The 15,639-nt window shown below is 48.5% G+C and overlaps 5 protein-coding genes across 5 annotated transcripts; 2 read left to right on the top strand and 3 right to left on the bottom strand.

Annotated features, from left to right (window-relative positions):
• Positions 1–908: 908 nt before the first annotated feature.
• Positions 909–2,288, bottom strand: F9C07_2099635 (multifunctional chaperone; the record flags this gene model as incomplete). The annotated part of the gene is made up of 8 exons (XM_041284655.1): positions 909–1,265; positions 1,318–1,405; positions 1,468–1,742; positions 1,821–1,832; positions 1,902–1,921; positions 1,988–2,034; positions 2,097–2,104; positions 2,277–2,288. The coding sequence occupies 8 exons, from the start codon at positions 2,286–2,288 to the stop codon at positions 909–911; spliced, it is 819 nt and encodes a 272-aa protein (XP_041142565.1).
• A 236-nt stretch (positions 2,289–2,524) lies between these two features.
• On the top strand, positions 2,525–7,782 carry F9C07_2277291 (sarcoplasmic/endoplasmic reticulum calcium ATPase 1). Its single transcript, XM_041289545.2, has 6 exons — positions 2,525–2,868; positions 2,933–4,331; positions 4,397–4,554; positions 4,624–6,939; positions 7,007–7,329; positions 7,380–7,782. Exons 2-6 carry the CDS (start codon positions 4,214–4,216, stop codon positions 7,483–7,485), a joined length of 3,021 nt encoding a protein of 1,006 aa, XP_041142564.1. The 5' UTR covers positions 2,525–2,868; positions 2,933–4,213; the 3' UTR covers positions 7,486–7,782.
• Positions 7,783–8,697: 915 nt separating this feature from the next.
• On the top strand, positions 8,698–11,050 carry F9C07_2055621 (major facilitator superfamily domain-containing protein; the record flags this gene model as incomplete). The annotated part of the gene is made up of 7 exons (XM_041284657.2): positions 8,698–8,832; positions 8,891–8,991; positions 9,039–9,256; positions 9,332–9,676; positions 9,766–9,996; positions 10,072–10,442; positions 11,024–11,050. 7 exons carry the CDS (start codon positions 8,698–8,700, stop codon positions 11,048–11,050), a joined length of 1,428 nt encoding a protein of 475 aa, XP_041142563.2.
• F9C07_2127846 (serine/threonine protein kinase) lies at positions 8,811–15,595 on the bottom strand. The gene is made up of 9 exons (XM_071509098.1): positions 14,361–15,595; positions 14,144–14,174; positions 13,954–14,069; positions 13,744–13,891; positions 10,072–13,689; positions 9,332–9,996; positions 9,039–9,256; positions 8,891–8,991; positions 8,811–8,832 (listed from the first exon to the last, which is right to left on the bottom strand). The coding sequence occupies exons 1-5, from the start codon at positions 14,410–14,412 to the stop codon at positions 11,361–11,363; spliced, it is 2,676 nt and encodes an 891-aa protein (XP_071363713.1). The 5' UTR covers positions 14,413–15,595; the 3' UTR covers positions 8,811–8,832; positions 8,891–8,991; positions 9,039–9,256; positions 9,332–9,996; positions 10,072–11,360.
• On the bottom strand, positions 14,654–15,227 carry F9C07_3127 (uncharacterized protein; the record flags this gene model as incomplete). Its single annotated transcript, XM_071511059.1, has 2 exons — positions 14,654–14,829; positions 15,161–15,227. 2 exons carry the CDS (start codon positions 15,225–15,227, stop codon positions 14,654–14,656), a joined length of 243 nt encoding a protein of 80 aa, XP_071363712.1.
• Positions 15,596–15,639: the final 44 nt, after the last annotated feature.

Here is a 15,639-nt window from a genome sequence, read left to right as displayed (position 1 = left end):
AGAGTTCCTTCGCATCCTTTCTCTTCTTTCTCTTCCTTGCCTCCTCGCTTCTGGTAGTATATATTAATACGATAGAGACGTGTTTTACTCGCCCTGCCCTAGAATGTTATTTTTTGGTCAAGTCGAGCGACACAAAGTTGAAGATGGATAGAGGAAACTTTTCACACAGATAGAATTTGGAAATCATTCCTAACATGGGAGTTTATAGATCTCTCGCTAAAGAAACCGGTATTCAACTAGCTTTCATCCAACACACTGAGCCTATACCTTGTAGATTAGGTGTTTTGCATGTTTTCCAGCAAATAATTATTGGGCGGAATCTTTACCGACATGTATTAGAGAACAAGAGCAAAGGGAAAGTCTATGGGAAACAGACTGACTCTGCGATGAAAGCGATCACTAAACCACAAGTGTGCATGGTATTTCTAAAAATGGAACCATCGAATTAAAAAAGACGGGGGGTATGTTTCATCCTTCAAGGCGTCGACTCTATAAAGTCGCACGTCTTTGTGTAGAACGACTACTAAGTTTAAATTCAAATATTCGCGGGGTTTATGGGACGATGTACGAGAAAACAGTAGAGAGATAACGCGGGCAAGCAAGCACAAAGTAAATAGAAGGGGGAAGGGGTGAAATAACACATTGTATCTTGCTCTGGGGGTGGGAATAGAAACAGTAAAGAGAGATAAATTCCGCTCAGCCCCTTTTCTTCGCTCTCCAAATATCAAACTCCGCCGGCCGACCCACACGATCCCGAACAAGTGGAAGATACGTGCCGGTCCAAACCAGTCACGCAGCTAAAACAGACCATCGTAAACACTTCCAGGGAGAATCCGAACCCTCTCCAAATAGGCGCCGAGCGCACAACGCTGTTTTTGATACAAAAAGAAAACGTCCAATTTGTCGCTTTAAGACTCAGGGGCGGCAGGCTTGGATTCCTCACCCTTGTCCTCGGGGGCAGGGGCAGACTCCTCTTCAGGCTTGTCTTCCTTAGAAGCAGCACCCTCGGGCTCCTGGCCATCGGAAGAAGTCCAAAGGGTAAGGTTGTCACGCAGGAGCTGCATGATAAGGGTGCTGTCACGGTAGCTTTCCTCCGAGAGCGAATCAAGCTCGGCGATGGCATCATCGAAAGCCTGCTTGGCAAGGTGGCAGGCACGATCGGGAGAGTTCAGGATCTCGTAGTAGAACACGGAGAAGTTCAAGGCAAGACCCAAGCGGATGGGGTGAGTGGGGGTGAGATCAGTCTGGGCAACGTCGGTGGCGTTCTAGTCCAGATTGTAAGTGGGAGCTTCAGTACGAGAGAACCGTCGAGCATACCTTGTAGGCCTCGTGGGCAGCAGTAGCAGCAACCTTACGCTTGTTGCCAGAAGCAAATTCAGCAAGATAACGGTGGTAGTCGCCCTTCCTATTCATCGAATTTGATTAACCGCATCATTCATGGAGCGTTCCCGAAACCAACGGGCTTACATCTTGTAGTAAAAAACCTTGGACTCGCCAGTCTCGGCCTTGGGAATGAGGGACTCGTCCAGAACGTCAAGAACATCCTGGCAGACCTTCTCCAGCTCGGTTTCGATCTTCTGTCGGTAGTCACGGATGATCGAGACGTGTTGCTCAGAGCCCTTGGACTCCTCCTTCTGTTCAATGGAGGAGATGATACGCCAGGAAGCACGGCGGGTGCCGACCACGTTCTTGTAGGCAACGGAAAGAAGGTTACGCTCATCGACGGTAAGCTCGCCTCCAATCTAATGCGGGGTCAGCAAGGCAAGAAAAGGGGTGCGGGGGAAGCGATCTCAGGGGTGTAAAGCGGAATCGATACATACGTTGGCAACTTCCTGTTAGATCATTAGCGATCGCGTCTTAGATGATTGATACAACAGGCGTTATAGTAAGCTGCTACTCACCTTCATGTACGTGACCATCTCTGTAAAGTGAGGGAATTAGCACACAGGGTACAGAGGTCCAACTAGGGCCACCTAAGGGATCTTACCATCGTAGCGCTCAGCCTGCTCGCAAAGGCGGGCGAGGAATGTCTTGCTGGAGAAAGGGGGTTAGTATCTCTGTTATCTGTTGTTGATTGAGTCGGTCTGGACCCTTACTTCTCACGCTGTTCATGAAGAAATATTGTTAGTATTGTTTTACATTATTGCAAAGAAAATGTAGAAGACCATGGGGAGTCTCCAAGAGTGAGATGCATGTATCAACACGTCCAGCCGCTATCACAGCAACGCGAGGGCAGACAACAATAGAAGAGGAGGGGTCAGGCTGGAACAACATACCTCAGAAGTCATGCTGGAAGATAGGGTACAGATAGGAAGATTACAAGACAGAGTACGGTGGTGGAAAGGAGTTGATAGGAGAAGAGAAAAGAGGTGTGGGGAAAGAAGAGGACAAAAAGACAACACAGATGGAATGGGGATGTGGAATTCACTAGAGGTTTGACAGATGCGATCCTCAAGCAACAGATGATGAACCGGTGAGGTGACGGCCTGCCAGCTTTAGCGAGAGGCGGGCGCGGCCTATTGTTTGTGATGTTTGGCCGGAGGGTGCCCCCAGGCGCGCCTGAGGCAAGCATGGCCCAACAGGGACTATGCTGCCTGAGGCATAAAAGCCTCATTATTCCTTAACTGGACTGCGCGATGGCGCATCCGCTTACTATCCATCTACTTGATTACCTGAAATGTGATGTCAGATCAGACCGATCCAGCTGCTCTAGCATGAGTTGCTTCAATTCATTCGGCATTATAGTCCGCTCCACCTCTTTGGGATGGATGTGTATGTATGTACCGTTAACAATGGCCTTGACAACTATCAAAGTGAACCTCTTGTATGTGTGCAAAGATCAATTGCTGAGACTGAAGAATGTACTGACTGCATTTCTCGATAAGTCTTATCAGTAAAATGAATTGATGATTGTTGGGCTGTGTCTATATACCTTTTCAATTGTACATATATTCAACACTTCTTCTAGGCAATCGATGCTCGACATATTAGGCATAGAAGCAGTTCAATTGGCAAGGGTAACCAATGGTGATAGTTGAATAAGCAAGCTCAGAAACAGAAAATAGGGAGGGGCTAAAATGAAGTCCAATCTATGATATGCCATGCGGTTGTCGTACCTAAGGATATTAGTTACTAATCTTTGGAAGGTGGCAAGACATCAGGGAGTTCTCCGGAGACGAGTCCGTCCCCTGAGATAGGTCAGAAAAGGACCTAGCAACGTAATATCACTCTACGCAGTACCACCCACATAGCCATACATCGTCCTCCAGAGTCTGCAGTGATTTACCATTTAGTACGCATACTCTAGCACAGGGCATGGACCCCATCTACCCTCTAAGAGACATGGTTCCAGGACCAAGCATGGGTCTTGGGGCAAGGCATCAACATTTCTGAATGTGGAGATCGGCCCGATGCAATACACGTATTTTACAGCGGTATTGTACCGTACGTGGATACATACTTCGCCCTCCGCACGTCTAGGCTATTTCTGATATAACTTTTGGATCCAGTCGAAGAATGAGATTCGCATGCGTAACTATGAAGTTCCTAGTATGTTAACTTTTCTGGTGGGAAGCGATGACAAGCAAATTGACACAGCAAAGTAGCGGTCATGCTGGGCCACCCGCCATATGTGGTTATCTTACCGTTCAGCCCTGTAGGCTTATTTTGGTCCACTACCGACCATTGAACAGTCTTTGCGGCGGCGAAACGGGACCAATGGATCCAAAGACCCATGGCAGCAGACCGCAAAAGAACACGTTTGAATACAGGGACACCGATAAATTATCATCGACTCCAGGTACTTATCCACTCTCTCGGCTTCAAAACGCACCTTAACCCGGAGGCCAATTTCCAGGTTATTTCTTTTTCCCCCCTAGTCCTATCACCTTCGTTATAACTATAACAATTATTATTATCTCGACTAAACGGTGTTGTTATCTGTCAAAGGCGGGAAAAAGAATTAAAAAAAATAAAAGGTTGCCAATTTCTTCTCCGCAATACACTTCGGAGCACGGCTATCTTTCCCTCCCTTCTTCTAGATTCTTCCCGATAGTACCTTACCAGTACTCGTTTCGTTACCAATCATCCGGCCACTTGGCGTTCATGTCTTGATCTCTAGCATTTGCGGACTTTTCTCCAGACCCTTCTCCTCTCTTTTCCCTCTTCCCCTTGCTCCCAACCCTAGTCAAATCCTTGACGGTTGTGGTTCATCATGGAGCATTCCTACCTCTATTCCCCAAAAGAGGTGCTGGAGCACTTCAGTGTTTCAGAGCACTCGGGTCTATCGCAAGAACAGGCATTGAAATCCAGGCAAAAACATGGACCGAATGGTTAGTCGTACAGATCTAACATTTGAATGAAAGCACAAACTGACTCGATCTCATCCATCATGTAGCGCTCGCGGAAGACCCTCCCACCCCCCTTTGGGAGCTCATCCTGGAACAATTCAAAGATCAACTGGTCCTCATTCTTTTAGGCTCGGCTGCGCTGTCTTTTGTCTTGGCTCTCTTTGAAGAAGGAGACGATTGGACTGCCTTTGTTGACCCGATTGTGGTAAGTCCTGAACATATTTAGTTCATTCCATTGGTAGAAAAGTGCCGCTAATACTTGCTGTGACCACAGATCCTAACGATCCTGATCCTCAATTCTGTCGTTGGCGTGACGCAGGAAACCAGCGCGGAGAAAGCAATTGCCGCGCTCCAGGAATACTCCGCGAATGAGGCTACTGTGGTTCGTGATGGGAAAACTCAGCGTATCAAGGCCGAAGATTTGGTTCCTGGAGACATAATCCATATCGCGGTTGGAGATCGTGTACCTGCCGACTGCCGACTGATCGCAGTCCATAGCAACAGTTTCCGGGTCGACCAGGCTATCTTGACGGGCGAGAGCGAGAGCGTGGGGAAAGATACTCGCGCCATTCGCGATAAGCAGGCTGTCAAGCAAGATCAGACCAACATCCTCTTCTCGGGTACCACAGTAGTCAATGGACACGCTACAGCCTTGGTGGTTCTGACCGGCGGATCAACTGCCATCGGTGATATCCATGATAGCATCACGTCTCAGATTTCGGAGCCAACACCACTGAAGCAGAAACTTAACGATTTCGGTGATATGCTTGCCAAAGTGATAACGGTCATTTGTATTCTGGTGTGGGTGATCAATATTGAGCACTTTAACGACCCGTCTCACGGCGGTTGGACCAAAGGAGCTATTTATTACCTCAAGATTGCAGTTTCACTTGGTGTGGCTGCCATTCCTGAAGGCTTGGCTGTTGTAATCACTACCTGTCTTGCTCTCGGTACTCGTAAGATGGCCAACAAAAACGCGGTGGTTCGATCGCTTCCTTCTGTGGAAACCTTAGGAAGTTGCAGCGTTATCTGCTCAGACAAGACCGGTACTCTGACCACTAATCAGATGAGTGTGAACAAGGTCGTCTACCTGGACAAGACTGGCAACGGTGTTCAAGAGATTGATGTCGAAGGTACAACTTTCGCGCCCGAGGGCAATCTTTCCCAGAATGGCAAGGTCTTGCAAAATCTCGCGGTTTCTTCCTCCACTATCCGACAGATGGCCGAGGTAATGGCTATATGTAACAGTGCGAATCTCTCCCACGATGCCAAGAGTGGTGTCTACTCCTGTATCGGCGAGCCAACCGAGGGAGCCTTGCGCGTCCTGGTTGAGAAAATTGGAACTGACGACGCCGCTACCAACATGAAAATATTTCAGCTACCTGCATCTCAGAGGCTTCGTGCTTCGAGTGCCTACTATGAAGGTCGGCTGCCACTGAAGGCAACGTACGAGTTTTCTCGCGACCGAAAGAGTATGTCTGTTCTCGTTGGCACTGAGAAGAAACAAAGTCTTTTGGTTAAGGGTGCTCCTGAATCTATCCTTGAGCGATGCACCCATGTTCTCCTGGGATCTGATGGACCCCGTGTACCTATCACTAAAGAGCACGCTGACCTGCTCTCTGCCGAGATTGTTGAATATGGCAACCGTGGCCTTCGTGTGATGGCTTTCGCCCGTGTTGATGATGTGGGAGCCAACCCCCTCCTGCGCAACGCCCAGACTTCCGATGATTACGCTCAATTGGAACGGAACATGACTCTCATTGGCCTTGCCGCCATGCTTGACCCCCCGCGTGTCGAGGTTGCCGATTCGATTAAGAAGTGCCTTGCTGCTGGTATTCGGGTGATCGTCATCACCGGTGATAGCCGAAACACTGCTGAGGCCGTCTGCCGCCATATTGGTATCTTCGCTGAAGATGAAGATCTTGCCGGCAAAAGCTTTACCGGTAGGGAGTTCGATGGCCTTTCTGATAATGAGAAACTCGAAGCTGTTAAGACGGCCTCTCTTTTCTCTCGGACCGAGCCCAGCCACAAGTCTAAATTGGTCGATCTCCTTCAGTCTTTGGGCCATGTGGTTGCGATGACCGGTGATGGAGTCAACGATGCGCCTGCCCTGAAAAAATCTGATATTGGTGTAGCTATGGGTACCGGTACCGATGTAGCTAAGCTGGCTGCTGATATGGTGCTGGCAGATGACAACTTTGCAACCATCACTGTTGCCGTTGAGGAAGGAAGATCTATTTACAGCAACACTCAGCAGTTCATCCGGTATCTTATCTCTTCTAACATTGGAGAAGTGGTGTCGATCTTCTTGACGGCGGCTTTGGGTATGCCTGAAGCGTTGGTACCAGTGCAGTTGTTGTGGGTGAACTTGGTCACCGACGGTTTGCCTGCGACTGCTCTATCATTCAACCCACCTGATCATGATGTGATGAGACGCCCCCCACGTAAACGTGATGAGCCCCTTGTTGGTGGCTGGCTACTGTTCAGATACATGGTTATCGGCACATACGTCGGTGCTGCCACCGTCTTTGGCTACGTTTGGTGGTTCCTCTACAACCCAGAAGGGCCCCAGATTTCGTTCTGGCAACTGGTAAGCTCAACGACGACCCTCAAGCCTCTTTCTTGTACGCATTACCCTTTACTGACCCCGCCTGCAGTCCCATTTCCACAAGTGCTCCGCACAGTTCCCCGAAATTGGTTGTGAGATGTTTACGAACGACATGTCGCGAGCTGCTTCTACAGTTTCATTGTCCATCTTGGTAGTAATCGAGATGCTGAACGCTATGAATGCCCTTTCGTCTAGCGAATCCCTGTTCACTTTCGCTCTCTGGAACAACATGATGCTGGTCTATGCTATCATTCTTTCGATGACATTGCACTTTGCCATCTTGTATATTCCATTTTTACAGGGGCTTTTCTCGATCCTACCGCTAAATTGGGTTGAATGGAAGGCAGTCTTGGCCATTAGCGCTCCCGTTATGTAAGTTTCCTTTACCTTATTGTGGTTTCTGACTAGCTAATGAGTTGCAGAATCATTGATGAGGCACTTAAATTCGTCGAGCGTCAGATGTACACTACAACCCCCAAGGCTATAGGACAGCAGAATGGAGCTGCATCCAAGCCTAAGAGGGCATAGATGTTGCAGGGTGGGAGGTTGAGTGGGTGGTACGATAGATATAGATATGGACCCTTTGAGTCGTTGTTTTCATTTTCTTTTCTTGGACACTCATGACATGTATGAAACGTGTTAGATGTTCTCCATGGTAGAGAGCAATGAAGAAATGAATTTAGTAACCAGGAGTATCAAAGCTACGTCCTCTGGGTCGTCAGTCCATTTTACTCCAGTTGCAAAGAATAAGGACTTCTTTTTTTTTTTTTTTTTTCTTCCTTCATTTCCACCTATCCCTTCCCCTCGCTACTAAATTAAATAATCTCATACACGAAATGACTAGCCCTAGCTAGTGTGACAGAGCCGAGTTACGTTGCATTTTCCGTGACTTGGTTCTCGAATTCTTCGATGTGTAGACAGAATACCAACCTTTCACGAGACAGTGAGGGGGATCGTCGCATTCCTAGCGGCAAGCCATACGGTCTCTCTCTTTCGGTATAAAAGAGAGCGACGTGCTACTTCGTACTAAAGACATGACCTTCAGATACACTACCGACAGGGCACCTGCTAAACTTTTAACTACCCACTTAATTCATTCGCTCCTCAATCCCCTTCGGGGACATCGGGGAACGCCCTAGTCTACGCTCGAAGACGCTTCTTCTCATAGTAGAACCTAGGCAATGCAGAGCGTTTCCTTACCTAAATTATCAATGACGATGCCGGCTTAGTTTAGACTAATTGACGGACGGATTAAATGAGTTCGTGGGCGAATTACCATAGCCATTTCCTGAGAAGGCAAAGCCATGCGGGGAATTGAAAATGAAACCCTGACTCGAAGGTTTCATGCCAAGAGCCATCAGCGAATGTTTCGTAGGATTTTTGAACCAAAGTTCCGTTCCTTTATAATAACATGGCCTTCTCGTGCTAGTAGTGGTGGACTCACACGGCGATCTTTAACCCCGACTGGATGGGGTCTTCTGCGGGGGTGAAGGTCTGGGGATGGATCACCTTATCACTACCCCCAATGAGGGCTACCACATTCCCCCCTCTTCGCGGCCTTTTTACCAGGAATGACTCGAGCTACGACCTTAGCGAGGTTGAATATGTCGAGATGGTACCATTGGATGAGGTCTGTGCCTGCAACCCCGGACTGCACGTCCAGGGTGTCTTCACCACTATCCTATATCTTGGGTTGAACTATTCTACACCCTGAAGAGTACCGCTTCTTAATCTGCAACAATGGGGTTGTTACATTTCCTGCAGACCCGATCTGGGTTTAAAGTCGACAATAGAAAGACAACCTCGGCGGCAACCCTCACCTTACGCCAAAGTCTGTGGCCCTTGTGTCTCGTCACTATTCTTTTCTTTTTATGGGTGGGTTTGCAGTGCTGTTGTCGTGCAAATACCGTTTCTGCTTGCTAAGGTCTGTTAGGGGTTCGCCTATGGGCTGCTGGATACACTCAATAAGCACTTCCAGATCACCCTAGGCATCACTCGGACGCGTTCTGCTGGTCTTCAGGCTGCGTATTTTGGGTATGTCGCATAAAAGTTCGAATAGGATATCGTGTTCATGAGACTAGGGCCTATCCGCTGGCATCCTTAGGATATGCGAATTATATGTTGCGTCATTTTGGATACAAGTCCGTGTTCATTATGGGATTGGTTCTCTACGGCATCGGCGCCCTCTGCATGTGGCCAGCGGGCCTAAATCGCTCATTTGGAGGGTTCTGCGCTGCAACTCTCGTCATTGGCTCGGGCTTAGGATCTCTCGAGACAGCAGCCAACCCATATCTTGCCGGTACGTACGTCGAGGTTCTCATCTTGGAGGGGTGCACACTTAAGCAAGGCCACACTCACTAAACCTATTGTGCAGTCTGTGGTCCACCAAAGTATGCAGAGATTCGAATCAACCTCGCACAAGCTTTCAATGGAATCGGAACTTGCGTCGCCCCGGCTTTAGCATCGTACGTGTTCTTCGCCGATACTAGCGACGATGTAGATGCCCTCAAAAGTGTCCAATGGGTGTACCTTGCCATCGGCATCTTTGTGTTTATCCTTGCCGGGGTTTTTTTCGTTTCAAACATCCCTGAAGTTACAGATGAGGACATGGCGTCCCAGGTTGCCTCCACCCATGCTGGCGAGCAGGAACAGCCTTTCCGGAAACAATACAAACTGTTCCATGCCACTCTAGCGCAGTTCACCTATACCGGTGCCCAAGGTAAGTAGATCGTTTGCTCTCTTTCTCGCAGAACTTACTGTATCTCACTCAAACGACATGAACTAATATAACATAACTAAAACACATAGTGGCTATCGCCGGGTACTTCATCAACTATGTGACCGAAACGTGGCCCGGTACCGGGGATTCCACCGCATCTAAGTACCTGGCCGGCGCCCAAGGAGCCTTTGCCGTCGGCCGGTTCATAGGTGCTTTCTTCATGAGATATGTCAAGGCTCGTTGGGTATTCCTAGTCTATCTCTCCTGCACCGTGGCATTCATAGCAGCGTCAACCACTCAAGGATACAAGACCGGCCTAGGTACGTAGCTCCCCAGTGCCATTGCCATAGACCATCTTTGTCATGCTGCATGGACTAACAAATCTCAAATTGAAGCAATGCTCTTCCTCACTCTGTTCTTTGAATCTGTCTGTTTCCCTACAATCGTCGCCCTGGGTATTCGCGGCCTTGGTCGCCACTATAAGCGTGGCTCTGGGTTCATCGTCGCCGGTGTTAGCGGTGGTGCCGTCGTGGCCCCGATCCTGGGGCATGTAGCTGATATGCGGAATAACACTGGATTTGCCATGATTGTGCCGACTATGTTCATGATCGTCGCATGGACGTATGCCGTGGCGGTAAATTTTGTTCCTGCGTACCGGGATACGGTTGATAAGACCGGGGAAAGCGATGTCGGACTTCAAGCAGGGGGTGGTGTTCCTAAGGAGGATGTCGAGATTGGGGCCATGGGTCGGTCAAAGGAGGTTGTGGTAAGGTGATTTCGAATGTTACTTTACTCCTTCCTCACTTAAAATGGTCTTATAATAAGTATATATCAGAACCCTTGAAAGTAGAACCAGATTGTAAACAGAGCTAAGCAAACTATATTAAAAGCGTATGCTTAAGAGGTGTAGAGCCCATTGTCGAGCATTTCGATACACCGCGACTTAATCAATCTCCCCTCCCTTCTACATGTATTCCACAGAACCTTGAGCTCATGGAAATGGTAGGCCTTCAACATATGAAGCAAGATAAATGCTTAACGTCTACTCTATTTATATGCAAATAAGACGGACACACAGTAAAGCGAGGAGTCAACGATGAATGACAGGTCTATTCGAACAATAACGCATTGATCACTGAATGAATGCCATTCCCCGTGCCAACCGAGATCCAGCCTTGGGGCACGTTACTCCGAAGCAACGACATGGTAAAGGAAAAGAAATGAGAAGAAAGAATAATTGCGTAGGTTATAGGGGATATCTCAAAGCACGCCAGTCCTACGAGGACTGGCAAATTAAACTCAGCAGACATTAATCACGGCTGACGAAGGATGATAATGCAAAACAAGATACACAGAAAGGAGATCACGATGTGAAGGGATGGACGTGCTTAATATGGCAATGTAAACTTGAATTATAAGAAGGAAACCCAGAATGGGAAGGAAGTGAAAGGGACGGACAGATGAAATATAGGGAAAGAGAAAGAGAGTCGTGGGAAGCCACAGAGACGAAAGCATTCAAATCCATCACCTTTTACCCAGACCAGAGATGCCCAAGAACATTGTCCAAAGAAACTAGCGCCGCATAGCCGCAGGGGTATAAGATAAATTGTAAAACAAGAAAGAAACCGAAAATGCCAACCGATAGAATGAAAGGAGTGGTAGTCGATGCCTCCAACCCTTAATATTATGTCATAGCTCTCTTCCCGGAACGCACTGATCTCGGAGAATTGCCAGCTGCTGCCTTCAACTTTGACGCCTTGAGTGAAGACGAGCGTGGCGGACGCAATGGACTGGTGTCAAGGTCAGGAGCTGGGGCAAGAACTGGCTTAGAGCTTCGCCCAGACAAGTCACTAGCATACTCCGACCCTGTGTGTTCATCGGTCTTCATTTCAGTGGGCGACCCAGGCTCCTCTTCCGTTCCTGTAAATGCGTCGACTTCTTCGATATCTTCATCTTCTTCTATGTCTTCTTCTATGATTTGGCTCTTTCGCGCCACAGGTCGAGCTGCGCTTGAGGTCTCCGCGACGGCAACACCACTACGGGGAAACTCCGGGGCAGCCATGCCGCCAGATACCATGAGATTTGTGGTGTGGACCATAGGCCCCTTAAACGCAGATCGTTTGCGGCGTGCAAACACAAGACTTGACGATGGTGAATACAGTAAGGGCGCAGGTGCCGATTCGTTGAATATTGAAGTCATTCTACCATTGGGATCATCCACCTCGTGGTACCCATTATTCACGCCTCGAACCAAGCGGATATTGCTGGGGAAACGGGACGAGGCGCTGGGCGTAGTGGGGAGAACTTTGACGGAGGAATGGGGTGATCTGGAGGCCCGAGCTGTCGGGGTTGATGTTGAGCCGATACTGTTTGACGAAACAGATGACGCTTTTGAATGGGTGTGAGTATGGTGGATGCTACGAATTGAGGAAATCGAAGATGAGGTTGACTTGCGGCCTCGCAGACCAGCAGAAGATCGCCTGTAGGAACCCCTAGGCGTGATTGGAGAGGGAGACAAGGAGTTCCGGTGGCTTGCATTGGTGCTTAAAGGTCGAGTCTGGCGAGGATAAGAGTGACGATGATTGGGATAGGAAGCACTACTGCGGGCCAGGCTGCTAGCATTGGAAGCGCGTTTTATTTGCGTCGGTGTCGACAACTCACCCGTTGCAGGGACAGCCGAAGAAGACTGCGCAGATTTCTTCCCAGTATCCTGCCCTTTGGATGGGCTTAGCTTGTCTGAAAGAAACTTGCGATGGGTCCCTTGTGCACCAGCAGCTTTGCTGTGGGGGGACTTGGCTCTCTTCGTAGACTCGACGAACCAATGTTTGAGGGACGCCAGTTGACTGAGGATTGGATATTGACGGCGCCCAGTGCGACGCCTGAAGATTCCATTATGTTGGGCTAGCTCGGGCTGAGACGCGCTTACATGCAATGTACTTGGCCTGCTTGAGCGTCTTCTATCTTTGGGAGGCGGTAATGGGCGGTGTCGGGTAGAACTAGCAGACCGAACAGAGTCTTTGTCAACGGGTGGAGGTGGGTTGCTGGAAGTTGGAGATTGGATGGGAACTGGCTCTGGTAGACTAGGCAGCTCAGGCACAGCAAACTGTGAAGGTAAGCTCCGTCGATCCCTGCGACCGCGCTCCTGGAGAGGCGCATTCAGAGAGGCATGTCCCTCCTCATCAACCTCGACAAGGGCGGCTGAAATTTTCTCTAGCCGGCTGCTGGCCGCACTCAAGCGACGAATATTCTTCGCCTCGGCGTCTCGTTCCCTTCGCTTACGTTCTCGTTTTTGCTCCTTCCGTTGTTCTTTCTCGATCAGTAATGCCCACCAACCGGCGAGTGGGTCACATCGCTGAGCAAGGACGCTGTCGACCACCTCATCAATGTTGACGCCAGCACTTTTCATCCGCTGCAAGGTTGTCTTCTCTAGAGGTGTAGTGAAAGGGGCAGGTCGTGGAATTTTCAATATTGCCAATTGTTCCGGAGCGTGTTCGGCAAGGAACGGGTGTGCCAAAATTTCGTCTAGGCTCGGCCGAATCAGAGGGCGCTTTGATAAGAGCAAGTTTATGAGAGTTTTTGCATCATCCGGAAATCTATCATTGTAAGCAGGATCCTCCGTAAGGATCCGAGTCTTGGTAACTTGGTCGTCGTCCTCGTCGAAAGGGAGCTCCCCAGCGAGGAGAGCATATAAAATGATGCCCAAGCTCCACACGTCGACCTTTTCACCTGCATACTTCTCACCCTTCAACATCTCTGGGGCACTATAACATATCGTACCACAGAATGTTTGCAGGTAGCTTGCTTTCCCCTCATACTCCCGGGTGAACCCGAAATCGCATAGTTTGACATTCTCATGTTTGTCTAGTAATATATTCTCCAGTTTTAGGTCCCGATGGACACAAGACTTGCTGTGAACATAGGCCACGGCACCAACAAGCTGGGTGAAAATCCTCTTGACTTTATCGACAGGTAGTGGGCCATGACGAAGAAGGTAGTTATAAAGTTCATCACCTAGCGGCGCCTGTCAGCAGTGGGGTGGTGGATACACTGATATACGCCCCATACCTGGACAATATTCCAGCACCAGCCATACCAGCTTTTCTGTTACGAGAACTTCGTAGAGGCGGGCAATGTGAGGATGTAAAAACTGGCGATGATGATGAATTTCACGCGGCAGATTCGTATCCTCCCTACTTGAGGACTTGAGCACAACCTATTCCCAATTAAATCAGTCAATAACCTCATTGAAGTGCAAGGTATGTTGTGCAGTTATACCTTGGAACCATTAGTGAGCTTATGGGACGCAAGGTAAACCTTGCCGAAAGAACCTTTCCCAATTAGCCTTCCGAGGGTATAGTTCCCTACACTCCGAAGATCCTTTGAGGAGAATTCCCTGACAAAGAAGAGGTCGTGAGTAAGCATATGTCTGACTGTAGTAGAGGGGAATGAGAAAAAGGAGGCGCTTACTCGAGTAGATCATGGTAGGATTGGGCGAGCTGTAGTGTAGTTAGTAGTTAGCTAGGCTTCGTGTAAGATATAAGATTGATGGGACCAGTAGTAAACAATGTTTGGACACAAGCATGATGAAGGAAATACGGATCTGCAGCAAAAGAACAGGAGACGATCCGCATGGGCGATAACTACAATGATGCTACCGATCTGGTAGGTTAAAAACAACGAACCTTCTCCTTTTGTTTTTGGGCTTGAACCTCCGCTCTCGTCCTGGGAGGCGGCATGTGTTAAGATAATCCCCGCCTGTTCTATAATACACCGCGGAGACGAAAAATGCGCTTCTTGAACCTTGTATGGTGTTTTCAGGCGATTGTAGTTCGTGTGTGGCTGCCATTCAAAGGACCCAGCGCATTAAGAACGGTTGTCTGAGTAGAGAGGGATCGAGACGTAGGCTGCAGCGTGATGCGGAGGCTAAGAATCAAGGAGCAAGCCACCCGATACAGCTCGAGGGCAGACGGAGTAGTATCAAGCGAGAGTTGTAATATATCCAGGGCGAAATATCGACAGGTAATGGAGCTTATCCCCGAGTTCTTGGTCAAAGAGAGTGTAGGACGGCGTAGCTGGTGGAAGCCGCGGAGGAGTGGACCGCAATATCAGAACGGAAGGAGAAGGGGTCGAGCCGCAGCCGGGGAGACGATCAGCTAGGACAAAATCATACAATGTTAGTCTGTTATGGAATTGTATCCAGCAAAATAAATATCGCCTAGAAGTGCTCTGGAGTACTACTGAGAAAAGCGGAGGGGGGGAAAGTAGGGGGAAAAAAAGGGAAAAAAGCAAGCATACCATCAAAGTAACGGACTTGCGAAGGATAAGAAACGAAAGGATCGGAGCGAGAGAGGGGTCCCTGAGAAAGAGGGAGGGAGAAAAAAGAGAGCAAGTAATGGTGAAATGCAGCCAAGCAAACTTCCAATGGGCTTAATTGTCAATCAAACAAGCAAATATGTGTGTGTGTATATAAGAGTGGTGTGGTACGCGACAGGAGAGGACAATTAGTATGGGATGAAGTAAGGAAAGGCTCTGACGACAGCCAACAGGACATTGCATAAGCAGTCGAGCCGTTAATTAGCTCGTTCAAAGCCGATGGAAAACTATTCCTTCGTTTCTTGGACTTTATTACTCCGTATGATTTTCTCCATTAGTTGAGGTGAAAAACGTGGGCCGTTTCTTGTCATTGGAAAGTATAAACCTGCTTTTAGTTCGTCATAGCGTAGGGATCAATGCCCGTAGTGCTATTTCATTCGATTTTCTTTGCTTTTCTTTTTGACTTTGATTCTTTATTATGCTTCTTTTCCGACCGAACTTTGATTTCTCATGCGAGGGATCATGTCACATGTCCTTCCAGGCCGCACTCCAATCCAAACAAACAACAATCAATACGAGGAGATCTCAATGCAGGACTTTTACTCTTTTTCTTCTTCTTCTTTTTTTTTTTTTTTTTTTTTTTTTTTTAT

This window comes from Aspergillus flavus, chromosome 2, assembly GCF_009017415.1.
Source record: "Aspergillus flavus chromosome 2, complete sequence".
NCBI classification, from domain to species: Eukaryota; Fungi; Ascomycota; class Eurotiomycetes; order Eurotiales; family Aspergillaceae; genus Aspergillus; species Aspergillus flavus.
Note: the sequence above shows the minus strand (reverse complement) of the source record. Positions and strands in the feature narration are given on the sequence as shown.

Bases quoted from the DNA above. Each gene is read 5' to 3' on its own strand.
- F9C07_2127846 (XM_071509098.1), bottom strand. From the start codon at position 14,412: ATGCCGCCTCCCAGGACGAGAGCGGAGGTTCAAGCCCAAAAACAAAAG. The intron at 14,175-14,360 runs AGGTTCGTTGTT...TAACTACACTAC, and splicing joins AGCCCAAAAACAAAAGGAGA to AGCTCGCCCAATCCTACCAT. The intron at 14,070-14,143 runs GTAAGCGCCTCC...CTTCTTTGTCAG, and splicing joins TCCTACCATGATCTACTCGA to GGAATTCTCCTCAAAGGATC.
- F9C07_2277291 (XM_041289545.2), top strand. From the start codon at position 4,214: ATGGAGCATTCCTACCTCTATTCCCCAAAAGAGGTGCTGGAGCACTTC. The intron at 4,332-4,396 runs GTTAGTCGTACA...TCCATCATGTAG, and splicing joins GCAAAAACATGGACCGAATG to CGCTCGCGGAAGACCCTCCC. The intron at 4,555-4,623 runs GTAAGTCCTGAA...CTGTGACCACAG, and splicing joins CCTTTGTTGACCCGATTGTG to ATCCTAACGATCCTGATCCT.